The sequence below is a fragment of the Ambystoma mexicanum genome, chromosome 1p (genome assembly GCF_040938575.1).
Source record: "Ambystoma mexicanum isolate Mex_15411 chromosome 1p, UKY_AmexF1_1, whole genome shotgun sequence".
Classification (NCBI taxonomy): Eukaryota; Metazoa; Chordata; class Amphibia; order Caudata; family Ambystomatidae; genus Ambystoma; species Ambystoma mexicanum.
In genome coordinates this window covers 1,137,843,238-1,137,868,120 of record NC_090921.1, presented here as the reverse complement: position 1 = coordinate 1,137,868,120, position 24,883 = coordinate 1,137,843,238, and the positions used below count along the sequence as shown (strand labels likewise).

At 45.4% G+C, this 24,883-nt stretch overlaps 1 protein-coding gene across 2 annotated transcripts in view; it reads right to left on the bottom strand.

Moving 5' to 3' along the window:
* Nucleotides 1-24,883, bottom strand: part of IGLON5 (IgLON family member 5) — a 1,589,367-nt gene that overhangs the window by 757,737 nt on the left and 806,747 nt on the right. For both annotated transcript variants that reach the window (XM_069604793.1, XM_069604792.1), the window contains exon 2: nucleotides 11,262-11,340. In XM_069604793.1, coding sequence (XP_069460894.1) covers nucleotides 11,262-11,340 — 79 coding nt within the window. The remainder of the gene's footprint in view (nucleotides 1-11,261; nucleotides 11,341-24,883) is intronic.

The following is a 24,883-nucleotide window of genomic DNA, read 5'->3' as shown; positions in this document are numbered from 1 at the left end:
AGTGACTAGCCACTCCCACACATTCCTCTAAGTGCAAACCATTGACTACTCCTACTATCCCCTCTCTGTGCAGCAAGAAATAACAGACACACAGTGTGCTTCTGGGTGCAGCAAGATTAAACAGCTAATGTGACACATGACTAACCTTCACAAATCAATCTAAATGTGAGGCATGGCTAAACTTCACAAATGTGTCCATTCTAACACATTTCCTGACCCCAAAATACATCTAGATGCGACACATTTCCTGCCCCCAAAATGCATCTCAGTGCGACACATTTCCAGCCCCCAAAATACATCTGCATCTAACATGCCTGCCCCCTAACATATATCTATTTGTAACACATGTCATGCTCCCTAACATAGATCTTTACAATCAAAGAGAATCCCTCAGGGTATCTGTGGATCGCAGAGGTAAATAGTGCAGTGCTTCCTGTACCCAAATAGCAGACTGAGGCTTTAAGCCCTCAGTCCATGCCAAGAAAGCTAATCAACCAGCCAATGAGAAAGGGGGACAGAATGATCGATGCATGGACATTCTGAACAGCGGAATTAAAACACCTGAAATGGAAGATGGGAAACTCCGGCAGGACCAATCCCGGGAACCACATGTAATGAGAAAAGGGTTGAACCAATACTGCAGGCTATAGTAAATAAGGCACCGTCCTATTAAAGAGAATAGGTAAGAACAGGGATTGGAAGTGGGGATGGCGGTTTGGAGAGGGGAAGGAAGACCAAAGAGAAAGAGAGGAGAAGAACCTAGAGCTTCTGAGGGCTATTGCTCAGAAGCTGGCAAATGTCAGAGGGCAGGGAGGATAAGTTGCTGTAAGCCTACTGGGGGAAACATCTCAGATACTTGTAGTGGCCAGAGACAAGAAGGAACAAAAACAAAGAGCCTGTTAAGGGCCTAAGCCCAGAAGGGAGACCCTAACAAGGGAGAGTCAAATGCTTTCTGGTGAGCCAATGTTAATACACTAACAAGACGGGGTGGGTAAGGTCATTTCAGAAGGCAAGAGGCAGTGGAAAGGGCCTTCTGATAGGTATATGCTTTACTTACCTCAACGAGCCTGGGACGGTGATCCCAGGCCAAAAGCTTACCCAAGAGAAGTCAAGAAACATTTTGGGCACTCTCTCCCTGAGACTCTGTACTTTAGACTAGGGAATACTGACAAAGACACTAGGGCATTAGATAGGTCTTTGCATCCATCTCGATCTCGGGAAGATAGCTCAGCAGCAACATGCTCACCTTGGAAGCAAGACGACATGGAGCAACAGAGGTTTGATCCCCACGTCCATGCTTAGAAACCTCTGGGTATTAAGTGCATTACAAATAACCTATCATAACATATCATATAATTTATTTCTCGATACTGACATTTTTTGGTCGAGTTTTCCCTCCTGAGTTAGACTTGAAACCAGGGGAACCTCCCACCGTTCATCCAAAAACCCACCCTGCTGCCCCTGACTAAGAAAGGTGCTGAACTGCATTCTCTTTGTCACACGTGCCCTGTCAATGTTCTACTGGTCTTACATTGTCACAGCAATTTGTGTAAGTGTTACTTACTTGCAAGGCCTATACCAGAAGAATCATTTACTTGGCATTGGGGTAACTAGATGTCAACATCCCTGCTAGACTTTTTGCTTAACTGGCTACATGGTTACTACAATCCTTGATAACCAGGCTCTATTCATACTAAAAAAGGTTAATTTAGTTGGGCACATGCTTACCAGGGAATTTTCCACCTAACCACATGCTTGCCAAAACACCTACCTAGCAAAATGGTCATTAACGTATCCCCCTACTTGTCTTAAAACAGGTCCATGGGACAGGTTTTCAAACTTGAAACGGCACAAATGTATAGAAATGCTTACCACTGTAGTGTGCTTACGTTGTACTATGCTTATATGACAGTGTACTTATACAGTTCTACAAACAAACGAGGGGGCTTATTATGGCAGCATGACTACACAATAGCAAAATGGATTAGCATTGGCCTACAGCATGCAGTATTCTGGTGTCTACAAGCTCAAACCCCAGCCGGGCCGACTCTGCCCTTCATCCTTCCAATGTCCATACATTGGCCCTCATTACGAGTCCGGCGGAAACCATGGCGGAAAAGCCGGCAGGTAGCCACCGGACACATAATGATTTACTGGCGCATGATGTGGGGTGCATTTAAGGCCCTAAACAGAAATCCCTTCGACCTGAAAACATCACATTTAAACCCTGTCACCAAAAACTACTGTGCTTTGCTTTCACTGCCACATAAGTGGCAGGCATTGGAATACTTGTATTTATTTCATCTGAGTGACAAGAAGTTATTCACTGCATCCAAAAACAGCCCTCTGTTGCTTGTGTTTCATCTGAATGACAACAAGTTATGCACTACATCCAAAAATGGCCTTGTTTTACTATTAATTCACATGTTGGGCAAGGATTTCAACATTACAACCCAACACAGATTTTTCTTTCCATTTCATTTGAACAGCAGCCCTTCAAACACTGCAAATGAAAAACAAAAAATGGCTTGCACACGTGTGAAAAAGAAATGTGACTTTAAAAAGCCACTGTGAAAGGATAGCTCTGCATGCACATATATGGCAGGGAAATATGCTGTGGCGGTGGGGGAGGTGGGTTGACTAAGCAATGTACATTAGGTTTCCACCCACAAAACTTCAATCACCTTGGAAGAGGCTCATAATACTAGAAAAAACTGTTTTTGGGCTCAGGCAGGAAAGTTCTCAACTGAAAGCCCTGCTTCCCACTGTAAATCACATCTACTAGTGAATCAGCTTGCAATGACATGTGATGTACTGAGGGCGTTAGAATTCCCTGCTCTGCCAGTTTTGAAGGCAGAGGCTCAGGGATTTCAAGGAAAGCAAGTGTGGCTAAAAACTTGACTGTGGGGTTTGAGTTCCTCCTGCACCCACGACCATGAACCAACTGATACCTTCAATGGGGGTAATACAAATCTCTGGTCACCGGCTGTGGGGATAAAGCACCCATCCCACAGAGGTTGACAGATCTTCCCAATTGACATTAAAGGACTGATTCAATTTTTAGGCATTTTTGTAGCAATTACAATGAGAAACAATTTTGTTTTATGCTATGTTTTTATGTAATTTCCAGGCGGGTTTTAAGAGCTAAAGTCCATTTTCCTAGGATTTTGGGGACTGAAATGGCCAGTTAAGACGTGTTTCTGGCTGCTCAGAAGATGTGACAAGTATGAGATTTGATGGAAAGATGGGAGGTGAAATTAGGAACGTACTTGATCATTTGCACAGTCATAACTGTAATACATGTTATGAAAATGACAAACATGTGCCAAAGGGCCATGCTACCTGATTCGGAGTTGGCTACTTAATTCCCTATGATCCACTCAAAATGCATATCTAATTCATATGTCAGGCTCTAGCAGAAATATGAAGTTATGAGACATAACTGGGTTTTGTCAAAAAGTGGCCAAGAGAACAAAGAAGGGTAATGCATGCAAATACACAGATGGTGTTCTCTTCCCTGGAACCAATCATGCCAGGGGATGGAGAGAGGAATGGTAAATTGTCCTATCCGAGGGGTAGAGGTAATTAAAGAGTACTCCCCCTAGATTGTAAAGTGAGTGATATCATTTGTGCTATATAAGGGGGACTGTACAAAGTCAGAGGACACACATAAAATCTGGGGAGACAGGAGAGGGAGTACAGAGAGAAGGCGGGTGAACCTAAATAAAGGTGGATTCAGTGACCAGACCCCTTGCCTAGCTGTGCAGAGTGTCCTGAGATCCAGGTGGCTTTCCAGAATCCAAAACCAAGGCAGAGTGCAGTGACCAGACCCCTTGTCTAGCTGTCCAGAGTGTCCTGAGATTCAGCTGGCTTTCCAGGATCCCAAAACAAGGCTTACTTTGTAAGTAGCAAATAACCCCAGCCCTAAATTGCATAAGCCCGTTTGTAGCATTGCACCAATTGAAAACCCTATTGAAACGCCTATTGAGAACCCCATTGAAAACCCCACTTTGCTAGTGTAATTCAGTTACCTTTTCATAGAAGAAACTTTGTTTAGCCTGTGTATGTTCACATATTCCCTTTAGTAAACCTCTCAGTGTCTGTGCAAATCTTTAGCACATTTTTAAGTAAATAAATTAATTTCCCCATTGAAATTCACGGTACAACTTGGTTAAAATTTGAATTTAACCACCTTGTCCCTGGTGTCTTTCTTTAATAATTATAGTCATTAAAATGTTGCCTCAAAAGAATTAGTCTCCTTGTAACTGAAAAGTAAGTTTGTCCATGCATTGTGTGCATTACCCTACAAATTCCTATTTGCATCTGTTCCGTTAAAACCCCAAACCATAGTCCCATTGCGAGCAATCCCTTTTGCCTACAGGTTTATCTGTTATGTGTCTCAGTCCTTGTCAGTGAAACTCAGTGAACTGAGTTCCTATTCTGAGCTAAACCCCTTCCTGGTGGTGCCTGCCATTGCAAATCCTGTGTAAACAAATTTCCATTTGCCATTATATCTTTCCTTTTGCACTAGCATCATTCCAAAACCGATTTTCCTACTTTATTTCTATTGTTGCACTGGTGTACTGAATAGTAGTCTCTATGCTTCCCTATTTCCTCAAGTGTAAGCAACACAAATTTAATTCTGTCCCCTAGCCGTGTGAGTAAATATCAAAATCCAATTCTGCCATTTTGCTCCAAAAACGGGTTTTCACTTTCTTTGCTGGCCTCCCATCTTGGGCTGGTGGGATTTACTCCAAATACGATGTTCTCTCTCTATCCCTACTCCTTGCCACTGACTTACATTCAAAGGAATCAAGTTAGCTCATGTTTGGGGGTGAGTGTTGCAGGGGGGAGGGCTAAACCACTGGTGTTATCTCTTTCTAAAATTGCTCTTTCTGTGTTGCCATTAATGAGTGTAAGAATTGTAACTAGTTATATTAACCTAATTGTTAATAATGGTGCCACTGCTTCTGTGAAAGTCTGCTGGCGGGTGCCGTTCCGCCCGTCAGGGTCAGACCTGCAGAGCGAACGGCACACACCAGCAGACTTTCACAGAAGCAGTGGCACCATTATTAACAATTAGGTTAATTTAACTAGTTACAATTCGTACACTCATTACCAGTACTGTTGTTTACGCACCGGCAAACTTGTAATGAGGCCCATTGAGTTCCAAATTATTTGGAAATAATATTAGCCATCATCCAGTCCCTAGAAGTGAGCAGTATTCAGCCTGAAGCCCCATAGATAGTACTGATCATACTATTACTCTTTTAGTACCATAACATGCCAACTTGCTTACCAGTGCACATTTGAGATCACACCATGCCAAAGGGCCCAGACACTGAACGGATGTTTAATTTAATTTAATGTTTCATTTATTAGGATAGCAAAGAGTGCTTCAACAAGAAACTCTTTACTTGGAAATATATGGCCGACTGGGCCGTCATATAGCTTGTTTCTTTACAGTGGCTCAATAGCAGCAAATGTAGGGGGACACAAGCCTTGTGTGGTAGTGTGGCAATGGGACAGCACTGACAGAATGCACATAGATTAGGACTGTCAGTACGGTTTATTTGCAAATCTTGCAGGAACACAATATGCATTGGATTCATATATGCACATGAGATAGGTAAAATGCAGGTCCAAGAAGAATACTGTTAATGCAAGTAACAAAGGGTGCAAGAGACACAGGGAGACAGAGAACATGAAAATCAAAGAATACAACAGAAAGGTAAAGGAACATTATAAACCCAGGAAACATTAAAAAACACACACAAAAAAACAAAGAGAAAAGTAACATGAAAAAAGGAAAGTGACACGCAAAGTAAAAGCGGAACATAATAGCCTCAACACTTACAGGAACACGAGAAACAGAAACCCAAAGGAACAAGCAGATCACAAGAAGCACAAGGAAAATATTATCTTACAGACGCAGGATGTATACAGGTACTGGGAGACAAAACATACACAAGACACAGAGAAACCTGAGTAACAAGGACACAGGGACCATGACAAACAGAGGGCAGACAGGAGACAACATAATACACAAGTAAGAAATGCAGGGAATATATGGGGCACTGAAAACACGACACTCCAGTGGAGCACCAAAAAGACAATATAGTAAGCCCACAACAACAACACACACAAAAAGAACAAAACAGAAGGCAACACTGGAACCCTGGAGAAATGAGGAACCAAATGGAATAAGAGAGACACGAGGATCAGGGAAACCAAGAGACACGTCACAAGCACAGGGAACACACGAACAACACAGAACACAAAAACACCATGGACATGAGAAATGCAGGCAGCAGGTGAGAACAGGGAAACACTGAGGAACCATGGGAGCATTTGTTTAGGATTATTTATTTCCATGCTGCCCTCACCGGGCCCTGAGACCATGCAGGAACGTGGGAGTACAGCATGATATAGACAATGGCAGTAATAGTGTCATTAATAAAACAAATTTGGGGTCAACTCCACGAAGTCACACACAAATCTTCAGTCTCAGCTGCTCAGTATAAAATTACCTTACAACACAAACAGTATAAGCTCCAGCCAGAACATCACAGTAACCAACAAACACAAACACATGCAAGAACACACATCACTCATAGTCACTAAACTATCCAGTCACACACTGTTCCCTTCTTGTTCACACGTTCTCATTTGGTAATTATGAACATGGATTCTATAACAACACCACACATTACCATACCACCTCCAGTGACAAAACATCGCCTTTGCATATCCCAATTGGTGACTGACATACCTTTGTTGAAACAACCTCTCATTGGTTTGCAAGGCAGAACACACAGAAAAAAACAACAGGGCCAAGGGCCATGTTATGCCACAAGCATTGCCAGCTAGCAAGTGCAAAGGTAAACTACTCTTGTGTCGCCAGCCTTCACAGGGGAAACGCCTAGAGAGGTATCGTTGTCATGATGGAGGCAGTTTCCGGGGTGACATCAATAGCGGATTCCGATAATGAACTTTGAACACACATTTCCCCAAACATTAAATAACATCAATCTCCCACCCTCAAAAAGATAGTCATCTTTATCAGGAACACCTGGCAACTTGTTTTGTGAGTGCCCCTGCACCCACACGAAGACACAACCGGGTTTAAAACTGCTTCTGCAATTGCACAATGTTGCAGGAATTACAACACAAGGGATTCAAAGGCACCACGAGTGGCCTTCAACCACGAACAATAAGGTCATTGTTATCCCAAACATATTACCCATGGTCACTGTCAAACACTGCCATCAAGTGCACAGCATACGTGGAAATCGTGTCCCAAATGTGCGTTGATATTGTACAGCAGAACTATGGAATACTGACCATCAGTAGTAACACGGAAGACTTGAAAGCCTGACACTATTCCTAATCAATACCACATACTATTGGCTATCATTGCAGCAGAACATTGTGCATTGGTGATATTCAGCACTGCCCCCGATGTCATGTAATATTGCATGTCTAGGCCCATCCAACATGGAGCCCCATTCTTCGAGGATCAGCCCAGTCGGCCGCTTTTCATATATGGATGTGTGGAGGCAGGACCATGGGCCTCATTACGAGGAAGGCGGTAGCCATGGTGCTATTAGCACCATGGCAACCCCCTTACCGCATTCCGGGTCCGGGTTGGCAAAATAGGGACTTAACGGGTCATTCCAACCTTGGAGGACCCGGTAAGTCCCCATTCCGAGAACCATTCCCCATTCGAGCCCCCACAGGGCTCAATGGGAATGGGGATGGAGCTAATAGCGGGCCCGCTAAGAGCGGACCCGTTATTAGCTCCCGGGTCCCTTAGTGGCTCCCGCTAAGGGCGCCTGCTAAAACCAGGCGCCCATAGCGGGACCCGCTAAGGGAACTCGTAGTAGGGTGGTAAGGGTTTACCAGCAGCAGTCTCCTTGCCGGTGCCCGTTAACCCTTACCGCCCACCTCCTAATGAGGCCCCATATGACCTTAGAAGCGCAGTTCAAACAGGTGCTGCTTGTGGCCTGTTGGAAGAGTGCTCGAGAGAGTGTCTTCAGATGGAGTTAAGAATTGGAGTGCAAGGCAGCCAAGCTCCTCTTGTTAGTGCATGCATGCAATTGTGGGTATTTGTAGAGGCTGAGAACCTCTCATATAAGCACTCTTTCAGGGGTCGCCCCCTTTGAATTATTGCAGGATGGGGGGATATTGACAGAGCAGATTCAGACCTTTTATGCTGGAGGTCACGTTGGCGTGGAGTGAATGCCCCTTTGCCCTCTTGCGGGAGCCACCATCCCATATGCTGATGCTCACTGCCGAATACAGGGCTGCATGCTGTACTTCCTGCAGTTCTGGGGTTTGATTGGCAGGGAGATATCCGTAGAGGACATTCCAGAAATCCAGATGGGAGTTAATCAGAGCTTCCCACACCATTGCCCTGTTATTCCTAAGGGGCAACAGGATGACCTGTCTAAGAAAGAGTTCATAATTAACCCATTAATGTGGTACATAGAGAAGTGGGCAGACTCGTGGATAACTCCAAGGCTTTTCACTTTGGGTTGAATTTAAATGGATTCTCCAGAGAAATTGACTCTATTTGTAGGTGGGAGGCATCATATGGATGCCCCTCTTGTCCCTGAAGATAAGGGGCTCCCTCCTATTTCTGCCTAATTGCTGCCAGCTGGGTCTTGTCAAGACCTGCCTTCAGCTTCTTTGCCTCTTCTAGCTGCTAAACCCGAACACACGTAATTTGTAATGTAATGAGTCATTTGTATGGCGCCTTTATCCCTTTGCTATGGCCTCAAAGCACTATAGGTGAACACCCTCAGAGGGCCGTGGTCCAAGGTTTTGGAAAATTAACCAGATGAGTTTAAAATGCGTGAGCAGCTGTGCATTGTCTGCATAACATGCACGGTTCTGCTCATGTCGCCGTACAGCAGCACCGTGGGGACACACCGCTATTAACCCCTTATCTGCTGAGCTGCAATCAACTCTATTCAAAAAGGACGGGCATACTCGTCCTTGGGACTTCTGGCAATTATTTACAAGAGGAGGCATGCGGAACAATAACGCATGGGACGCAACGAGTAGCTGATATGTACCCATGCCAATCCATTGCTTCAGGTTATACAGAAAAGTGGTTAATCATTCAAGTACTTTGCCCCAGCTCCCTTCTACTGAAGACCAGCGGGCAATGATGAACTTGTGGTTGAAAGGTTGAGGCTTTGGACAGGTCCAATAGAACCACAAGTGTTTTCTCTTCCAGTCCACCTATTTCATCCCATAGTTCCAGCATGCCCGCCTCCATGCCACGATTAGGGCAGACCCTAGACTGGTGCAAAAGCAAGATTTGGTCATCATCCAGATGTTTGTGCAGCATGGCGCAGATCCAAGAGTTCCACACCGTGCCAAATATGAGTACCCAGCTACAGTTTCTGAGTTCTGCAGCTGCCACTGTGAGCGTGCTGGCATTTCAGTAGTGCACAAACTCCACTAGAGGTGCTTTTACAATTCCTTTCCTGTCCCCAGCCACCAGTTGGGAGCATCCGAGGAAGTTATTATTTGTGGGATGGGGCAGGTGGGAGTGTGTGTGTAATGACCCTTGCTTCTGCTCCCCGCCCCACCCCCTTCCCCCGGCAATTGCCATCTAGAGTTCCCTTTCCCTACAATCAAGTTGGGCTGAAGACTTTTTTAAGGTTTTATTATCTGCTTTTCTGAGATGGTCCTTTTGCCATCACCCCGAAAATGGTCCTTTACCACCGATTCCTTCCTAAATGAACTATTTAGCCACTCTGCTTCCATGATGTAATTAAACATATTTTCTTTTGTCCCGGTTCAGTGTTTTCTTTGAATAATCCTGAATCTATTTCCCTCTGAGTCACATGCTGTGTATGGTTTTCCCTAAACAGAATCCTACAGCTGGAAGTGCAGCAGTGGCTGTGTTTCTGCTTGAGTAAGCTGCACCCCCCTCCCCCTCCTTTTGTATCTTCCCAGATGAACTATTGTCTCAGAGGGGTGGGCGCGGAAGCGGAGAGGCCTCGAGTACAGCAGTGCAGCATTAAATGCAATTTTCTCCCTGATTGTGCGGAATAAGGATCCGCGCGCCCTAGTTCTACGTGGAAGCGGCCAGCGGCTCCATCTCCGGCAGTAATCAGCGCCCTAAAAGGCTTCAGTAATGGACCACTTTTTGTTCTAAAGGGAATTGGTTTCATTGTTCTTAAACTTTCCCCCTCCCAAATCATGCAGCAGGCCCCGTTTTTGCTCAGTTGTGTGCAGAGGCACTGAAAAAGGAAGCGGGTGCCGTAACAATAGGAATTGGAGAAAAAGGATCGGAATGTGAGGGAGGGCCGAAGCGAGAATCAGGGAGTGGGGAGTTACAGAGCAAGATGGCGCCCCTATAGTGTGAGGAAAGGGGTGAATGAGGCCTACTACAATGTCATGGGGTAATGGCAGGAGTGAGGTGAGGAAGTTGGAGGGGAGGGTGGAGTCGCAAAGGGATTGGGGCAAGAAGGGAGAAGGAGTGAGGAAGATGCAAACGAGAGTGTGGAAGAAGAGGGCAGAAGGATTGTGATTGAAGTAAGAGGAAGAGTGACATGAAAAGGTTTTCAGGAGAGAAAAGTAAGAAGAAACAGTGGACTAAAGTGGGCAGTAAGTCGAGGGGAAGAAGAAATTCAAGAGGCAGTGGTTTTGGGAAGGAGTTTCACACAGGAGGAGATGGAGAGGACACAAATGTTGACTTAAATGAAGTTAAAAAGAAACAGAGAAAGAGAAGGAGGTTAGCGAGTAAGGGAAGAAAGATTACCAATGAAAGGAAGCAGCTGGAAAGAGAGGAGGCAGAAAGGTACGGACGAGTTGGAGAGAAGAAGGCAATTACAGAAGAAAGAACGGGAAAACAAGAGAATGAGCAGAAATGAGCGAGATGTGGAAAGAATTCAGGGATGATAGAAGTGGTTTAGATGAAAGAGTGAAAGGCGGAAGAGAAGGGAGAAAGGTAGTGAGCTGGTAGGGGGTTCTGTCATGGGATATTGAAAAAGAGGATTAGCACTTCTTAAAATGTTGTGGTTTAGAGATAAGAAAATGGTGGGGGAGTTGGAGCACAGCAAAACATCTCCAATAACTGCTCATAAACTGATGAAGTTCTTCGGAGAGTGACATGAGGGAAGACGCAAGCTCTGCAGACTGTGGGACTGTATGTGCCATGAAGTACACAGTCATTTTTCAACCTCTCCCGTGTGGTTGCCAGCGACAGGGAAAGGGACACATTGAAATGTTAAGCGGCCTACCTGAGTGTGGCATTGTCTCCCTGGCACACAGTGTAGTTGTCTGCTGGCTGGATAAAATCCATGCTCTGTACCAGAAGCCCTAGAGAACGAAAAAAGAAAAACAAGTCAGATCATCCAGCATTAGAAAAGGGCACCACGTGGCTCAAGCAGAGGCATTATTGTTATTATGGTATGTATTGAGAGTGGATCTAGATCGAGAAGCAACAGAGCCCTTTACAGAGGTATACAACAATACAGTTACACAATGGAGCGCTTTACACAGGTGTACAACAGTACAGATCCATAATGACACGCTTTACAGAGGTAACAACAGAACAGATATACCAAAAGGGGTGGGAAACAGAGGGGCACAGATGAGGGGAACAGCTGTACAAGGGGCAGGGAGGGAGGAGGAGGCGGCATCTAACGGGTCAGTTGGCGCGAGGGGCGATGCGATTTCCTAAGTGGTGAGCTGGAGAGACTCCTTGAAGAGGTGGGTCTTGAGTTCTTTTCTGAATTGTACGAGCTTGGGGGCGAGTCTGATGCTGACTGGGAGGAGGTTCCATAGTCTTGGGGCATCGGCAGAGAAGGCTTATTTTCTGGTCTTTTCCTTTTTGCAGCAGTGGATTTCAAGCCTGCATGTGTCGTGTGCGCCGGAGATTCTGAGTTTCTCCGCGAGGTAGCTGCGTGACTTGAGGGTGCATGCCTTATAGATAATGCAGCAAGACTTGAAGATGATGTGTGCATGCAGTGGGAGCATCCTGTCCTCTAGAAGGCAATGAGAGATTTTCCACAGGTCTGTACTTCTGAAACCCAAACTGGGCTCAGACATGCCCGCTCTTGCCCAGACTTCCAAGTGCTTCAGGGCTGTATTCTATGTGCAGCTCTCTCAAACCCTAAATCCTGCCATTTCTCACAGTGAGTTGCTTTAGTAAATGGAAGAGTGGGTCTATTAGTGAGAGTATGCATTTTTGCAGTGAATGCAATTTACGAAATTGTGTTTTGTTTAATTGAAAAGGAAAATACATTAATTATTGATAAGTACAATTAAATAAACAGGGGTGGCTGTGGGGTTAGTCTAGGTAGGAGTGGTGGAAAATATGAGCTTAGGTGTGTATGGAGGGACACCTCCATACATGTACCCATGTAAATAAAAAGTAGAGGGACCTTCAAAGCCAATAAATGTTGATATAGCAAAATCGATACACTAAATGATTGCTGGAAATGCATGGATCTTTGGAACTGCAAGCCCTAGATCTGATCTCTAGCCAAAAAGGGATGGATGAATCCTGTGGGAATATGGACTCCAGAAGGTTTCCCTTGTAAAGCACTGGCAATGCAATAATTCAGTGCTAGGCAGCTGCCTGCGAGGCCACCAGCAGGGGGCACCCATCAAACCTGGCCCCAATGTAAGGATGATCTCTTCATTTGTTATACGCCTAAGGGCAACGCTCAACCTCTGAAAGTGGCATAATACACCAACCAGTGCAGTTGAGCACAACAAAGAAACACCACACAATGCCAAGGAACTCCAATTGGGAAGCAGAAACACATTTCAATTAATTCTTACCCCTTTATGTAAAAGAAAATACAAGCAATTGACGAAGGAGGACCTCTACAAATATGTTCATACAGTATGGCGGTATATAGTGATTATTTCAACAGTCAAAGTTTCTACATACAAATGTTTCGACACAAAAGCATCAAAATAAAAGTTTCGAATGCATTTTTTTACATGTTTTTTTTTAATGGGGAGGTTCCCCCTAACCCCCTGTTTTCTTCTTAAAACAAACTTTTTTTTCTATACAAAACTAAAATAAAACCTGTAACATGAAAAAAATGCATTAGCAATTTTCTTCTCTCAAAACTTTGCATTCAAAACTTTTGGATGTAGAAACTATTTTTTCAAAACTATAACTGGATACCCATGATGGCATATGTTTATCACAGAGCTTATTTTGTAAAACAAAAAAATATTTCAGGGCCCATATGTTTGCCTGCCAATGGAATCCTAGCATGTATCAGGCACAGAAATAATATGCATGTCTTTTTACAGAGGCTGTCTGGCTTTTATTGGTCACCGTCAGCCTTAAAATGTGTTCTTCCAGTGGCAGTATTGGCCTTGTGAGGAACTGGATCATCCACACAGGGAGTGTGAACTCACCTGGGCTGTTTTGATGTTTTCTTTAAAGAAATGGAATGTTGGTAAATAAACCTACGGGAACTGTGTGGGGCTAATATGCACACATTTCCCAATGCTCACCAAACAACAAAGACATAGTCAATTGTAGTCAGGGTGACACAGCCTACCAGCGCAGTCTTCCTATCATGTTCAACTGGAATATAACAGCTGCATGTACATCAAAGCACCACCAGAAAGGGGAAGGCAACACCTTCCTCCGGTCAGCCATGGCCAGCCTAATTAAATATCAAAGGCTCCATGGATCTCCACTGCCTATTGTTAAGTTCTGTGTGGTGGCAGCGCATACTGGTGAGAGTTAATTTAAGCAGGCCTGTGAAGAGGCCTGTTCACCAAACTAACAAAGGGCAGGAAACCCCAACACCATTTTGATATGCAATGTGTCAGCTTGAAGCTAGCTCCCACCCCTCTGTAAAAAGGGCAGGGAATGTAATTTCTGGGACAACTGCTTACAGTAGGCAATCCCTGCAGGGAACCCACTTTCAGCAGGAAAAAGTAAGTGATTTGATGGAGACAGAAAGTCTGTTCTTGCCACAAACTTCAAGGGACACCTGCACTTTGATCAAGAGTCAACGAGAGCTCAAATAACCAATCAACAACAGACAGGAAGATGGGTGAGACTTAGTAGTATATGTGGCCACCCTTTACCTTTCCTGTTGCAAAGCACACTGGTTATGGCCTCACTCATGACAGAAGATTGTTGGTGGGGACACAGGATTTGTTCATGATGGTGGGCGTAGCCTGCACCAATAACAGGGTCCAATTTGGCTTTAAAAGAGGGTTGAGCCCCTCTTTTTGCAGATCATCTGACGACTTTGAAAGGAGTCAGAAGAAGGACTCATTTAGACCATGGGTGATGGTATAGTCTGCCTTACAGCTTCTGCCAGTGAAGTAAGGCCAGGACTTCCAAGAGCGAAGCAAGATCCCCCCCCCCTAAACATCTCCCAGGGAACAGAGGGAGATATGAGACTCAGAGGACCCGTCCAGCAGCCCCAGAACTAGTACACAGCCAGCACACAGAATGCCCTGCTAGGTTCTTCCAGCAAGCTTCCTAGGTGGGAGTCTCTGAACAAAGGACACGGCCGTTGCCTGCAAACACTCTCCTCAGCTTTGGCCCATCTGCCTTAAAGGACAACACAAGCCCTGCAAATAATCTAGGAGGAATGCCACAACAACCACCAACCAGCATCCATCTTTTAAGGATATTTTTGAGGAAGTCGAGCCCTCGAACCGTGACTGGCTGCACCACTGACTGTTGTCACGCTGCAGTCACTAAAACCGCCTGAGATGCCTCAAAAAGTGTTGCAGATCTGCCAACCAGCACAGAGACAATGATTCTTGACCCTGAGCCATCATGTAGGCCAGCCTGCAGCCATCCATCCAGCCATGCTTGCCGAACTGTCTGCCACCTGATACCCACAGATGTCTCCTGTCTTGATCTCTTGTTGCAGGAGCTGCAAAGTATCATGGAACTGACTCAAAACTGTTGAGTATCAAGATCATCTCAAGCACCAGATACATTGTGGTTCTATCTCCCTGATCCTTCTTTGAAGGACCCTAGTGACATTTACGATCCCAAGCTCCCTTGGTGCAGAAACCAAATAACCTTGAACAGTTAAGACTGATTGCTTTGCCGACTACCCTCCTGTGAGTATCCAGAGTGTATCCATTTCCATTATAAAACGGTCTTTTCTCTGTGTTCCTCTGCAGGGTGGGCTATATTTTGTAGTGTGCTAGTGTCTGTTGTAATAATAATAAAGTAGACATGATTATACAACCTTGACTAGACTGTCCCTTTTATCATTGGGTAATAATTGTATTTTTGCTATGTTGCAAATAACCAACGGTCCACAACCAAGTGGAGATAAGTCTGCCGTTCTGTCCACGTTACCAAAATTGGACAACAATGTTTATATTGACTTGTGTTTACAATCCGTCCATATCCCTTCTGGTGTACTAGAGGTGTGGGGCTGATTGATGGTTTAGAAACCGATATTCATCTCTCGACCACTTGTGTCCCGTAAATTGATTCGCAATAGGCATATGGTGAAAGTATGTTCTTACGGTGCTATTACAGAATGTATTGGAAACAGATAGCATGAACATGTGTTTTAGAGTGGGACACTTGCTTGTACTGGGCACAGGTCAAAAGTAATGGCAATAGGTTTATTACAAGGGACTGGGTTTTGATGTATGTGGAAAGGTGTCACTATTTGACAACATGTTAAACCTTCATATGGCATACTGTAACTACATATATTATATATACAGGCACCAACAATAAAAAAAGCTGTGCCCAACAAAATGATAAGGCCGCTACTGTGCAGCAAAGAGCAACCTGCCCAGACTGTGCATGTCACGGAATGAAATCTGTTAAGGCGGTATAGCCCAAGTTTTTTTAATGTAAAATGATGTGGCTAGATATGTATCTGAAAGTGAGATCGGCTAATCAGAACCCTCTTTTATAATGCTCCATGCTGAAAGGCATAGTGCATATTTACATCTGCTGAGCCTACCTATTGACACCTCTCAACATTTACCTTGAAGTCTGGCAAAATGACAACATGGCAGTCACAAAATCCAGCCTCCAGGGTCTGCTTTTAATCATGTGTATCCCTAACCCAAAATCATATAATCGTTTGCTCCTAGAACATGGAGGCAAATGAAAGTTTAAACAGTCATGTCTGTCATTGATATCCTGGCCCCTGGGAATCCACAATTATATTGGTCAAAATGCATTGGTGTCATATTGTGTCTGCTTAGTTTCTATTGACTCACTGTCAGTGCAATCTGTGTATCAGAATCTGGGAGCTGGGATATTATTTAGAGCCCAACTATCAAAAAATAAATCATCTAGGGAAGACTTGACACCTCCTCCAGAAGACAGTGGGCCTCATTACGACCCTGGCGGTAAGTTACCGCCAGGGCCGTGACTTTACCGCCATGGTGCTAACTACGTTAACGCCATGGCGGTAAGGGGATTTACCGCCCCATTCCGACCTTGGCGGGGCGGTAAATCCCCAATCCCCATTTACCCTTCCCCATTCCCATTTTTGCCCCATAGGGCATAATGGGAGTGGGGAAGGCGTTAATTGCGCCACCGTAAATTACGGTGGCGTAATTAACACCAAGTTCCCTTACCGCCATGGTTTTTTACACCCGCTAAAAGCAGGTGTAAAAACCGCCATGGCGGAAAGGGAACTCGTAATTGGCGGTAAGGGGTCGGCGCAGCTAACGCTGGCGCTAACCCCTTACCGCCAGGGTCGTAATGAGGCCCAGTATATCTTCCCAGGGGTTTAACTGGGAGCCACTGCTTCAAAAGCAAGTCCTGTCAGAACAAAGAGGAGCTCACACCAGGGTGATAATTAACAGAGACTCTTTGATGTAGGCAGATGGGAGATTGAGCAAAGTAGAGTAGCCCAGGAGAAGACTTTCTGGCAGGAGAAAGGGTTCCATCACATTGAGTTTTCCAATTTCCTGTACCCGTTCCCCACTTCCTGCAGTCAAATTACTCTGGGTTTGACATCACCAGGCATACGATTCCGAAACAGCAGCAAATATTGGAACTTTTACAGAAGGCTAGGAGGGATCCAATCTGCTGTAGAAAGTGGGTGAGGCCAAGCCCTGTGTAATCATCCTTGGACTACTGAAAAAGAAGGATTTCATCTGGAACTTTGTTGGGAGTACAGTATGCTCCAAAGTCCTCTTACAGAGAGGTGAAGACAAAGGCTTGCAAGAAAATGGCATGGCAAGTCTGTTCACCCACGCATCCCAGGGGAACATGTTGGGTGACACGCTGGCTAGACAAGTCCTACTGCAATCTGAGACCACTGCTACCCTTCTCACTGGAGAACATATGCCCTGGAAGTGAACTTTAGAAAGCTTCCTGGCTGGGACATGCAGAACAAAGGACCTACCTTGTGCCTGGAGACCTTGTGGGGTGCCCCCCAACAACCAAGAGTCAAGAATGAGCTACTGGCACTGTTTCCCTACTTTAATATGATTTTGATCGGTTCCACCACTTCAAAGTGATTTTCAAGCTGCTGCTAGTACTCAGAACTTCCTTTGACACTCTCTGATTTTAGATCTGCAGTTGAGTTTATGTGTCACTGACTTCACGCATCACGTGCCTGGTCTCCACCTCTTTATGAGCTGATTACCACAGGTGAACTGCATTGCATTGTTGGATCTCTTTGAGCCAACTACACTGATTTGAGACTCTGACTCGAACCATGCCTGCCTATTAGTCACCCTTCTGAGCTGATTACTGCAACATCACACTGCGTCACTGGACCATGTCGAGCTGGCTCATCTCTCTCAAAGCCAGTGATCCTTTGGAAACAAGCATCTCAAAATGTTTCAATGCCAAATAGGCCCATTCTTAATCTCCTAGACATCTGGTTCGACACTGTTGATCTCCAACACCAAGCATTAAAGGTATTTGAAGTGGTTTTGTCTCCCAGGCCCAACGTAAATTGCCCTAATGACCATTACGACCCCAATGTCTAACTTATTAACTTTTTAAAATATACCTCCTGTACAGTTCCGTGTCATTTCCACAAAGCAAATTACTTTGTGGTAATTTACGTAGTGCAAATTACTATGACAGTTTACTTCAAAATGTATTTTTCTATGCGGTTTCCCCCCAAAGTGCCCTTCACCCTTACTATAACCCTTGGCCCAAACCCCTGCCCTCCCCTCCTTGTATCGCTTAACCTACAATAAAATACATTTCTAAGTAAACTGTTGATGTAATTTCCACGACGTCAATTACCACATAGGAATTTACTTCGTGGAAACAATGTGATATCTTTCCGTGCATTTGGTTTTGCTGCTGCAAATGGCCTCTACACTCCTGCCTTTACAACCAGAGTGCACCTTTTACCTGCACAGTCAGCATATTCGGAGACTTCTCTTACAGGGTGAGTTATAGTGGTTTTGATATGTATGTTTGCATTTTTTGCATAATTAAATTATCCCATGTTTATAGAACCCTTCTTTAAATTCTATTATTTTGGTGCCAAAAATATATTTTTTTTGTTTAGTCTGCTTCTGTGCTAGCTCGCCTCCCTCCTGAAGAGGGCAGGCCCCCCTCGACCCATGCTTCTTTAAAGATGCTAAGGTTGTATACCGGCCGGGTGAGGCCAGTGTCCCCTTTTTGATTGGGATCAATGCCGGTCTGGTAGCAGTGTGGGGCTGGATAGGAATTTTACTGTGTATTCATCCATGTATTGCTGCAGAAGAGTAGTCATTTCATCACAGTGCACACATTCAGGCTCCACCAAATCTCCATCCCAGTCACCTCTCAGCCAACTGCAGCCAGCCATTCTGTAGGGGGTTTGGGGGATAGATGTGTGTCAACAAGTGGAACCAATGCAGGGCTTCACAAACATCTGCTTTTCCCCTCCATGCTGAACCTTGGTCGTGTGGCTGTGTAACCGGCGTATTGTTGATGTGTGGCAACCATGGCCCAAGTGGCGATGCTCACTCCCATCAGTGCCGGAACAGGGCACAGGACAACACTGGCACAAATGAAGCACTGGCTGGACGTTGGCAGCATGACCATTTTCTTTTTCTTTGGCATGCTGGCATATAGATAGGTCACAGCCAGCATGAAACTGTGTTTTACTGGCACAATGCTGGCATCTATTGTTCATGACAGGCCCCGTGTTTTTTTTCTTTGGATACAAACTGCGTGAAAGTGTGTTGCAAAATATGTGTGTGTACTGTGAGGACCTAGCATCTATCATAGTTCTCCATTTGTCCCCGTAAAGGGCCAATTGTAAATTGTATGTACCTTATTTTTCTTACATGTTTGCAGGAAAAATATACCATTTCAACCAAACACAGCTTTGGCATCAGTTGATAGAATTTGGGAAAACTATCTGGCCCCTCCATTGGAAACTTCCCCAGCCACCCCAGCTGTATTTGTATTTATTTTATGTATGAAGGGCACCAAGCCCTGGGACATCTGGGAGCATATCTTGCATATACATCCGATACAGCATTACATAGAATTACCTAGAGAAAATATACGCAATTATTAAATAGATATTAAACATAGTTATATACAGGATAGAGGCTGCAGTAAGTTCGCTGTAATATCGTATTGGGGAAAGGCAAACGAGATGAAAGAGAGCTTTGCTAGATCTCTACCTCGGAGAGCCATGTTTTTGCGTTTTTCCTGAATGTAAAGCGGTGTCCCAACAAAGGATACATGTGTGCCCTCACGTTTGGCCGGCTGCCCCCCACTGAAGCTCTAAAGTTTGGTATGCCCTGATCACTGTGCTTTTTAATGGTGGCAGAACAGGAAAACAATTCCATGGAGGAAAGCTTGTATAGTGGATTTGACATCTAATGAAAAGCAAATTTCCCAAATTGAGTGGTCCATTTTCTGAGAACAGCCCAGATGCGCGCGGTGAAAGTCAGACACCTTGGCTGCGTACAGAACATCACTCCCCTTTTTTTTCTGTCATTCTTGACATTTCACTTGTCCTCGTCCGCCTCCTGAGAGAGTCCCCCGTGCTGCAGAACTGGTTCAAAATCGACCAGGGAAAGTTCGAGGGAATCCAGGCGAGTTTATCATGATCGTTTAGTAATGTTTTGCTTGCTTTGTGCCAGGAGAATGGATTGTGCAGCTCTGGGAAATCAATAGCGTTTTTTACTGGGTGATATAAAGCATTGGGTTTTACAGCCAACCCCACAGCTTCCAGGTTTCAGGACAGTGTACTTCTTCGGACTTGTTTTCGGTATCTCATGTGTGCAGTCCCCGGGGGAACTCGGTGATTGTGAGGCTGATCATGCTAGAGGCTTGGAGTTCCAATCTAACCTCGGATGTTTAGAGGAAGATGAATTGTTCCTCTATCTTTCTCCTTTCATCTGGACACCCCTGCCTTGATGTTGCTCTACCAAAGGCCACCCGTCCTACCCAAAAAGCTGCATTGCACGGGTTGCTTCCCGCAAACATTGATGCAATGTAAATCCCCCAAATCTCTTGTGTTTGCTGAGCTACACCTGACATGTTCTGAAATGTGCCCTGACAAAATGCTCCCGCTAACTTGAAGGTCAGTTCTGCCTTTTCCAACTTGAGCTGAGAGCTGAATGTGTCTTTAATGGCACATGTTGCAGTTCAGAAATTGACCAGAGTTGCTATCGGATTTCCAACGATCAGACAGGATTTCTATAGTAAGATAAAGTGAGGTCACCACATTTAGCTGCAAGGACTTCCGTAACTGACATATCACTTTGGAAACAATCTAACTGGATTATGTATGTCCTGCTTTAAAGGCCCCCGGAGTCTTGCATTTAACTGACGGTGTTTATGTGAATGAGTCTGACGCCCATACATTCCCAAGGGTTAATGCCTGCTTTTACCAAGTTAACAAAATGGCGAGGCTGACTGAGAATACAAACCACTGCTGACAGCGGCTAGCACCTAGGTATCCCCTTTACAGCAACCCAGGCGTGATGGAGGGATAAAGACGCAAACCCTGCTTAAACATCAGTGTATTCTGATTGCATCTGATTGAATGATGTCACATATGACTGTTGTGGTGCTTTTTCCTCCCATGGGAAACACCTTGTGTGACAAGATAATTCTTGTCAGGAGAAATATGTGATTTCAAACATACATGAATGATCTCCCCAACTCCAAGTATGAAGCAGGGTGGAATGGGGGGACCAGGGAGGTTTTGAGACTCTCAGGAGGGTGACTTAAAGTCCTATGTGCTTTTGTTTCACCTTACTGCCCCCCTCTGGCAGAAAGTTGCAACTGCAGCACAAGAAGGTGGCGGGGCAAAGTCGGGGTTATGCAATTGAATCACGGAGAGCCCAGCCCCAGCATGCAAAGGATCCAGTATCCAGTATTCCACAGCGCCAAGACCATCTGCTAAAAACTTCTAGCAGCGTTGCTGTGAATACAAGTATCGAGGCAGCATACTGAAAGGACCTAAGGCAAGCGCCATCGTTACTTGAGAGCAGGGGAGTTGCTAGGTCTGGAAAAGACCCAGGGCTACGCTGATGTTGGAACTGTTGGGACTGGGGGCTAGCTAGTCTTTTGGCTGTAGCTCCTGAGATTCTATCCGGGGCTACAACCAAAAGATCAGGGGCTTTAGCCCCCTCAGCCCCCCCTAATAACGCCCCTGCTTGAGAGGGTTATTTGCCACACCCTGTTAGACTGTCCGTGTCAACTCATCCGGGTGTGTGATATGATATGATAGGTTATTTATAACGCATTTAATACCCAGAGGTTTCTAAGCACGGACCCGGGGATCGAACCTGTGTTGCCCCATGTTATCTTGCTTCCAATGCGAGCATTTTGCCGCTGAACTATCCTCCCGAGCAAGTGAAAACCTTCTTGCTGTGCAACTGGTTATCCCCAGTATTTGGCAATAGGGTTGTACAAAAAGTAGGAGCATGAGAAACAGGCTGCCCACGATGGCTCCAAACCTGCCAGTCCTCATGGACATCTGGCTACTGTCACCCACTGAATGAACTGTAGTTTAAAACATGGACATTAGAGAACATAGCACACAGTTAAGTATTGCCCCACCAGTAGCATCACTGCTACATCTCAAGGTGAGCCCCTTGCAGGGGCCTCTGAGGAGATTTGGCACTGCACTAATAGTATCGCAGCTTGCCCGACTCAGATCTAGCGCCATTTTAACTTTCACCTGACATCATACAGGTGCTGTGCTTTAAAGATCCGGCTGTAAAGTCAAATGTCTAGGCCTCGGTTCCCAGAGTACTGCGTAATAGAACAGATTCCCATACAGTTATTGGGGTAAGAAGGATGTGGCGTCAAAAGTAAGTACCTTTTGTATCCAAGGTGGCAAGGGCAGCTGACTATCCATGAATAGCTGCTTAGCAATCAGCCATTTTTCCAAAATGTGCGCACCAGCCTGTGCCTGCGTCATGGAGACTTACAAGAGTAGCCCCGAATAATCTCTCCTAGGTGGCACCCTGCAAAGTGGACCTTCTGGCTCAAGGATGAAGGCACAGAATCTTCCACTCACCAGCACCCTCTATCTCATCATATCCTTGAGTGAGATGCACTCATCATACTGCGCACAATAGCCTGGCCACCCTGCCCACGGGACCAGGGCCAGCTCCACCACACACCGCTTTCTTGCAGATAGGACAAGGCTCCTGCACACCTCACCTTCACGCCCACCTTCACAGATGATGCAGCTTCACGAGCTCCCCACAGGTCAGCAGCGCAGTAAATTGGCTGCTGGAGAGGTAACGACAAGGATAAGGGCGGCGAAGATTGCTGCATGCTCATTAATTGACATATGATTTCCAAGCAACCAATCAGAATGCAGCATTTCAGCCTACCCTGCAATAGGTGTGCTCAATGGCAGACAATCCTACAGAGAAAAGAAGAAACCTGGTAAACATTGCCAAGTCTTTTCAGTCATTAGGGCTCATAGAAATGGAATTTGTTGGCCTCCATTTGTCAAATCTTGTCACCGCTCGATGTAATCACTGGCTGAGGTATAACAACACTGTAGTTTGCAGGATTTGGGTTTTTTCATTAAAATGTCAGAGGTCCCGCAACACATGCCAAATGCCCCCAACACGAGATGCAAGACTATTGCCGTAGAGAGGGCATGTTGGCACCCTACAAGTTGCCTTCACATAATTCAGCCGGGCCCATCGAGATATTAGGAGGGGACTCAGCACAGGTTTCACCCACAAGTTCAGAGTGATGCTTTCGCTGAACACCGCTCGATTGGTGCTGTGCACCATCTGCTAAGAGGAACAATTTGGTGATTGTAAAGGGTGCACATGGTATAGTGCAGTAGCACAAGTGCTGATAGGGCACGGTTCTTCAGTCGGAGAGCAAGAGACTCAACCAAGAACACAGAGCAGCTGAAAGGCTGCTTGACAAGGAAGATCTTTAGGTCCTTCCAACGCTGTTGACATTGCCACTTTTACTTCAGGCATAAATTCCGAGTACTCCACAATGCAGCACCAAGACCACTGACTGTCCTTCCTCTGATGGCCTTCCATCAGGACCTCTTCTTCCTGGCTGGGTAGGAATGGCAGCAAGGCAAGTCTAGCATGGTGGTGCAGTTTATGAATCTCAGTGCTCAGGAGGCCTGTGAGCACCTTGCTACAGTGCCTGGCCTGAAGGAGACCACTGATCTCTGATGGGCAGGAGCTAGTTATCACCGGTGGCAACAGCCCTGATCTGGGGCATGATGTGACGCTTAACAACAAACCCAAGACCTCAGTATCCAGGCCTGTTCATCAGATTGTGTGCATCTCACAGCCTCTATGACACTTAGGAAGGGCAGTAATGGTTTTGCTGTATGACCCACTTTTGCTGAATGGTAGTTTTGCTGAATTTGTTTTGCTGCATTTTCTACCACTTTTTGCCACAGAAATATAGATGGTTACTTTTGGTAAGGTATATAAAAGGGGGAGTGAAAAGGGCAGTGCAGGGCGTCTTCCCTGTTTTTCGCTGTAACAAAGAGCTATAAAATAAGCACACACAAAAAATGGACTGAAGGTCATTAGGCAAACAATATGCCTGAAACATTCATAAGATCCGGTTTTGCTGCTAGCCGTTTTCAGCGCCTTCATCCCTCCGCTCTTCCTGTGAAATAAAGACCGGTCTCCCTGATCTAGAGATGGTTGTATATACAGCATTCGCAGGAGCTGCTCATATTCGCCATCACCGCGAAGACCTTGTGAAACCAGCCCTACTGTGGCAAGACCGCACAGACCAAGAAGAATACAAACCCACGACTACACACTCAACCCGAGAAGATGGAGTAATGAGGCTCAAGCCTCGGTATCCAAAAATCACAGCTGATGGATAAAATCTATCAGCAAGAACAAGATAGACAGCCAGTGCTCGTATTCGGCGATCTATCCCTCCTTAATCCGAGTTCCATCTGCAGGGCTGTCATAAGGAAAGTGTCGGTTGGGGGAACCGCCCCGTGCCTTGTGGGGTGATGGGCGCCCTTCCGGTCCATCTAGGCATTTATATGCAAAAATCCACCAACGCATGCTTCTCTATTTATGTGAGCTTTTAGCACGTAAATTACAGTGGGGCACGCCTTGATTGCTAGTGACATCAGGCTGGCGCTCTCCACTCCCTCGGGCCATTTGCACCTCATTTTTCTGCATTGGCACGAGACCTCGGGGATGACCATGGCAGTTTACTATAGGTCTACAGAATGATCGAGATTACAGGCAGCTCCATTGTGTCCATCAGGTGAACTTTGCCCACTAATACCACGGCTCTACCTTCTTAGGCTATAGGAATGGTTTGAAGGCTATGATCATTCTCCTCACTGCTTTGTGTGCCCCCCTACAAAATACTGTATCTTGTATTGTGGCAGAAGCATGTGCCAGAGGATTTTGCCAGATGATTTACTGCTGTCTGCCCTGGCTGGTGTTGACAGTTATGTTCAGAGCAGATCATCTGACC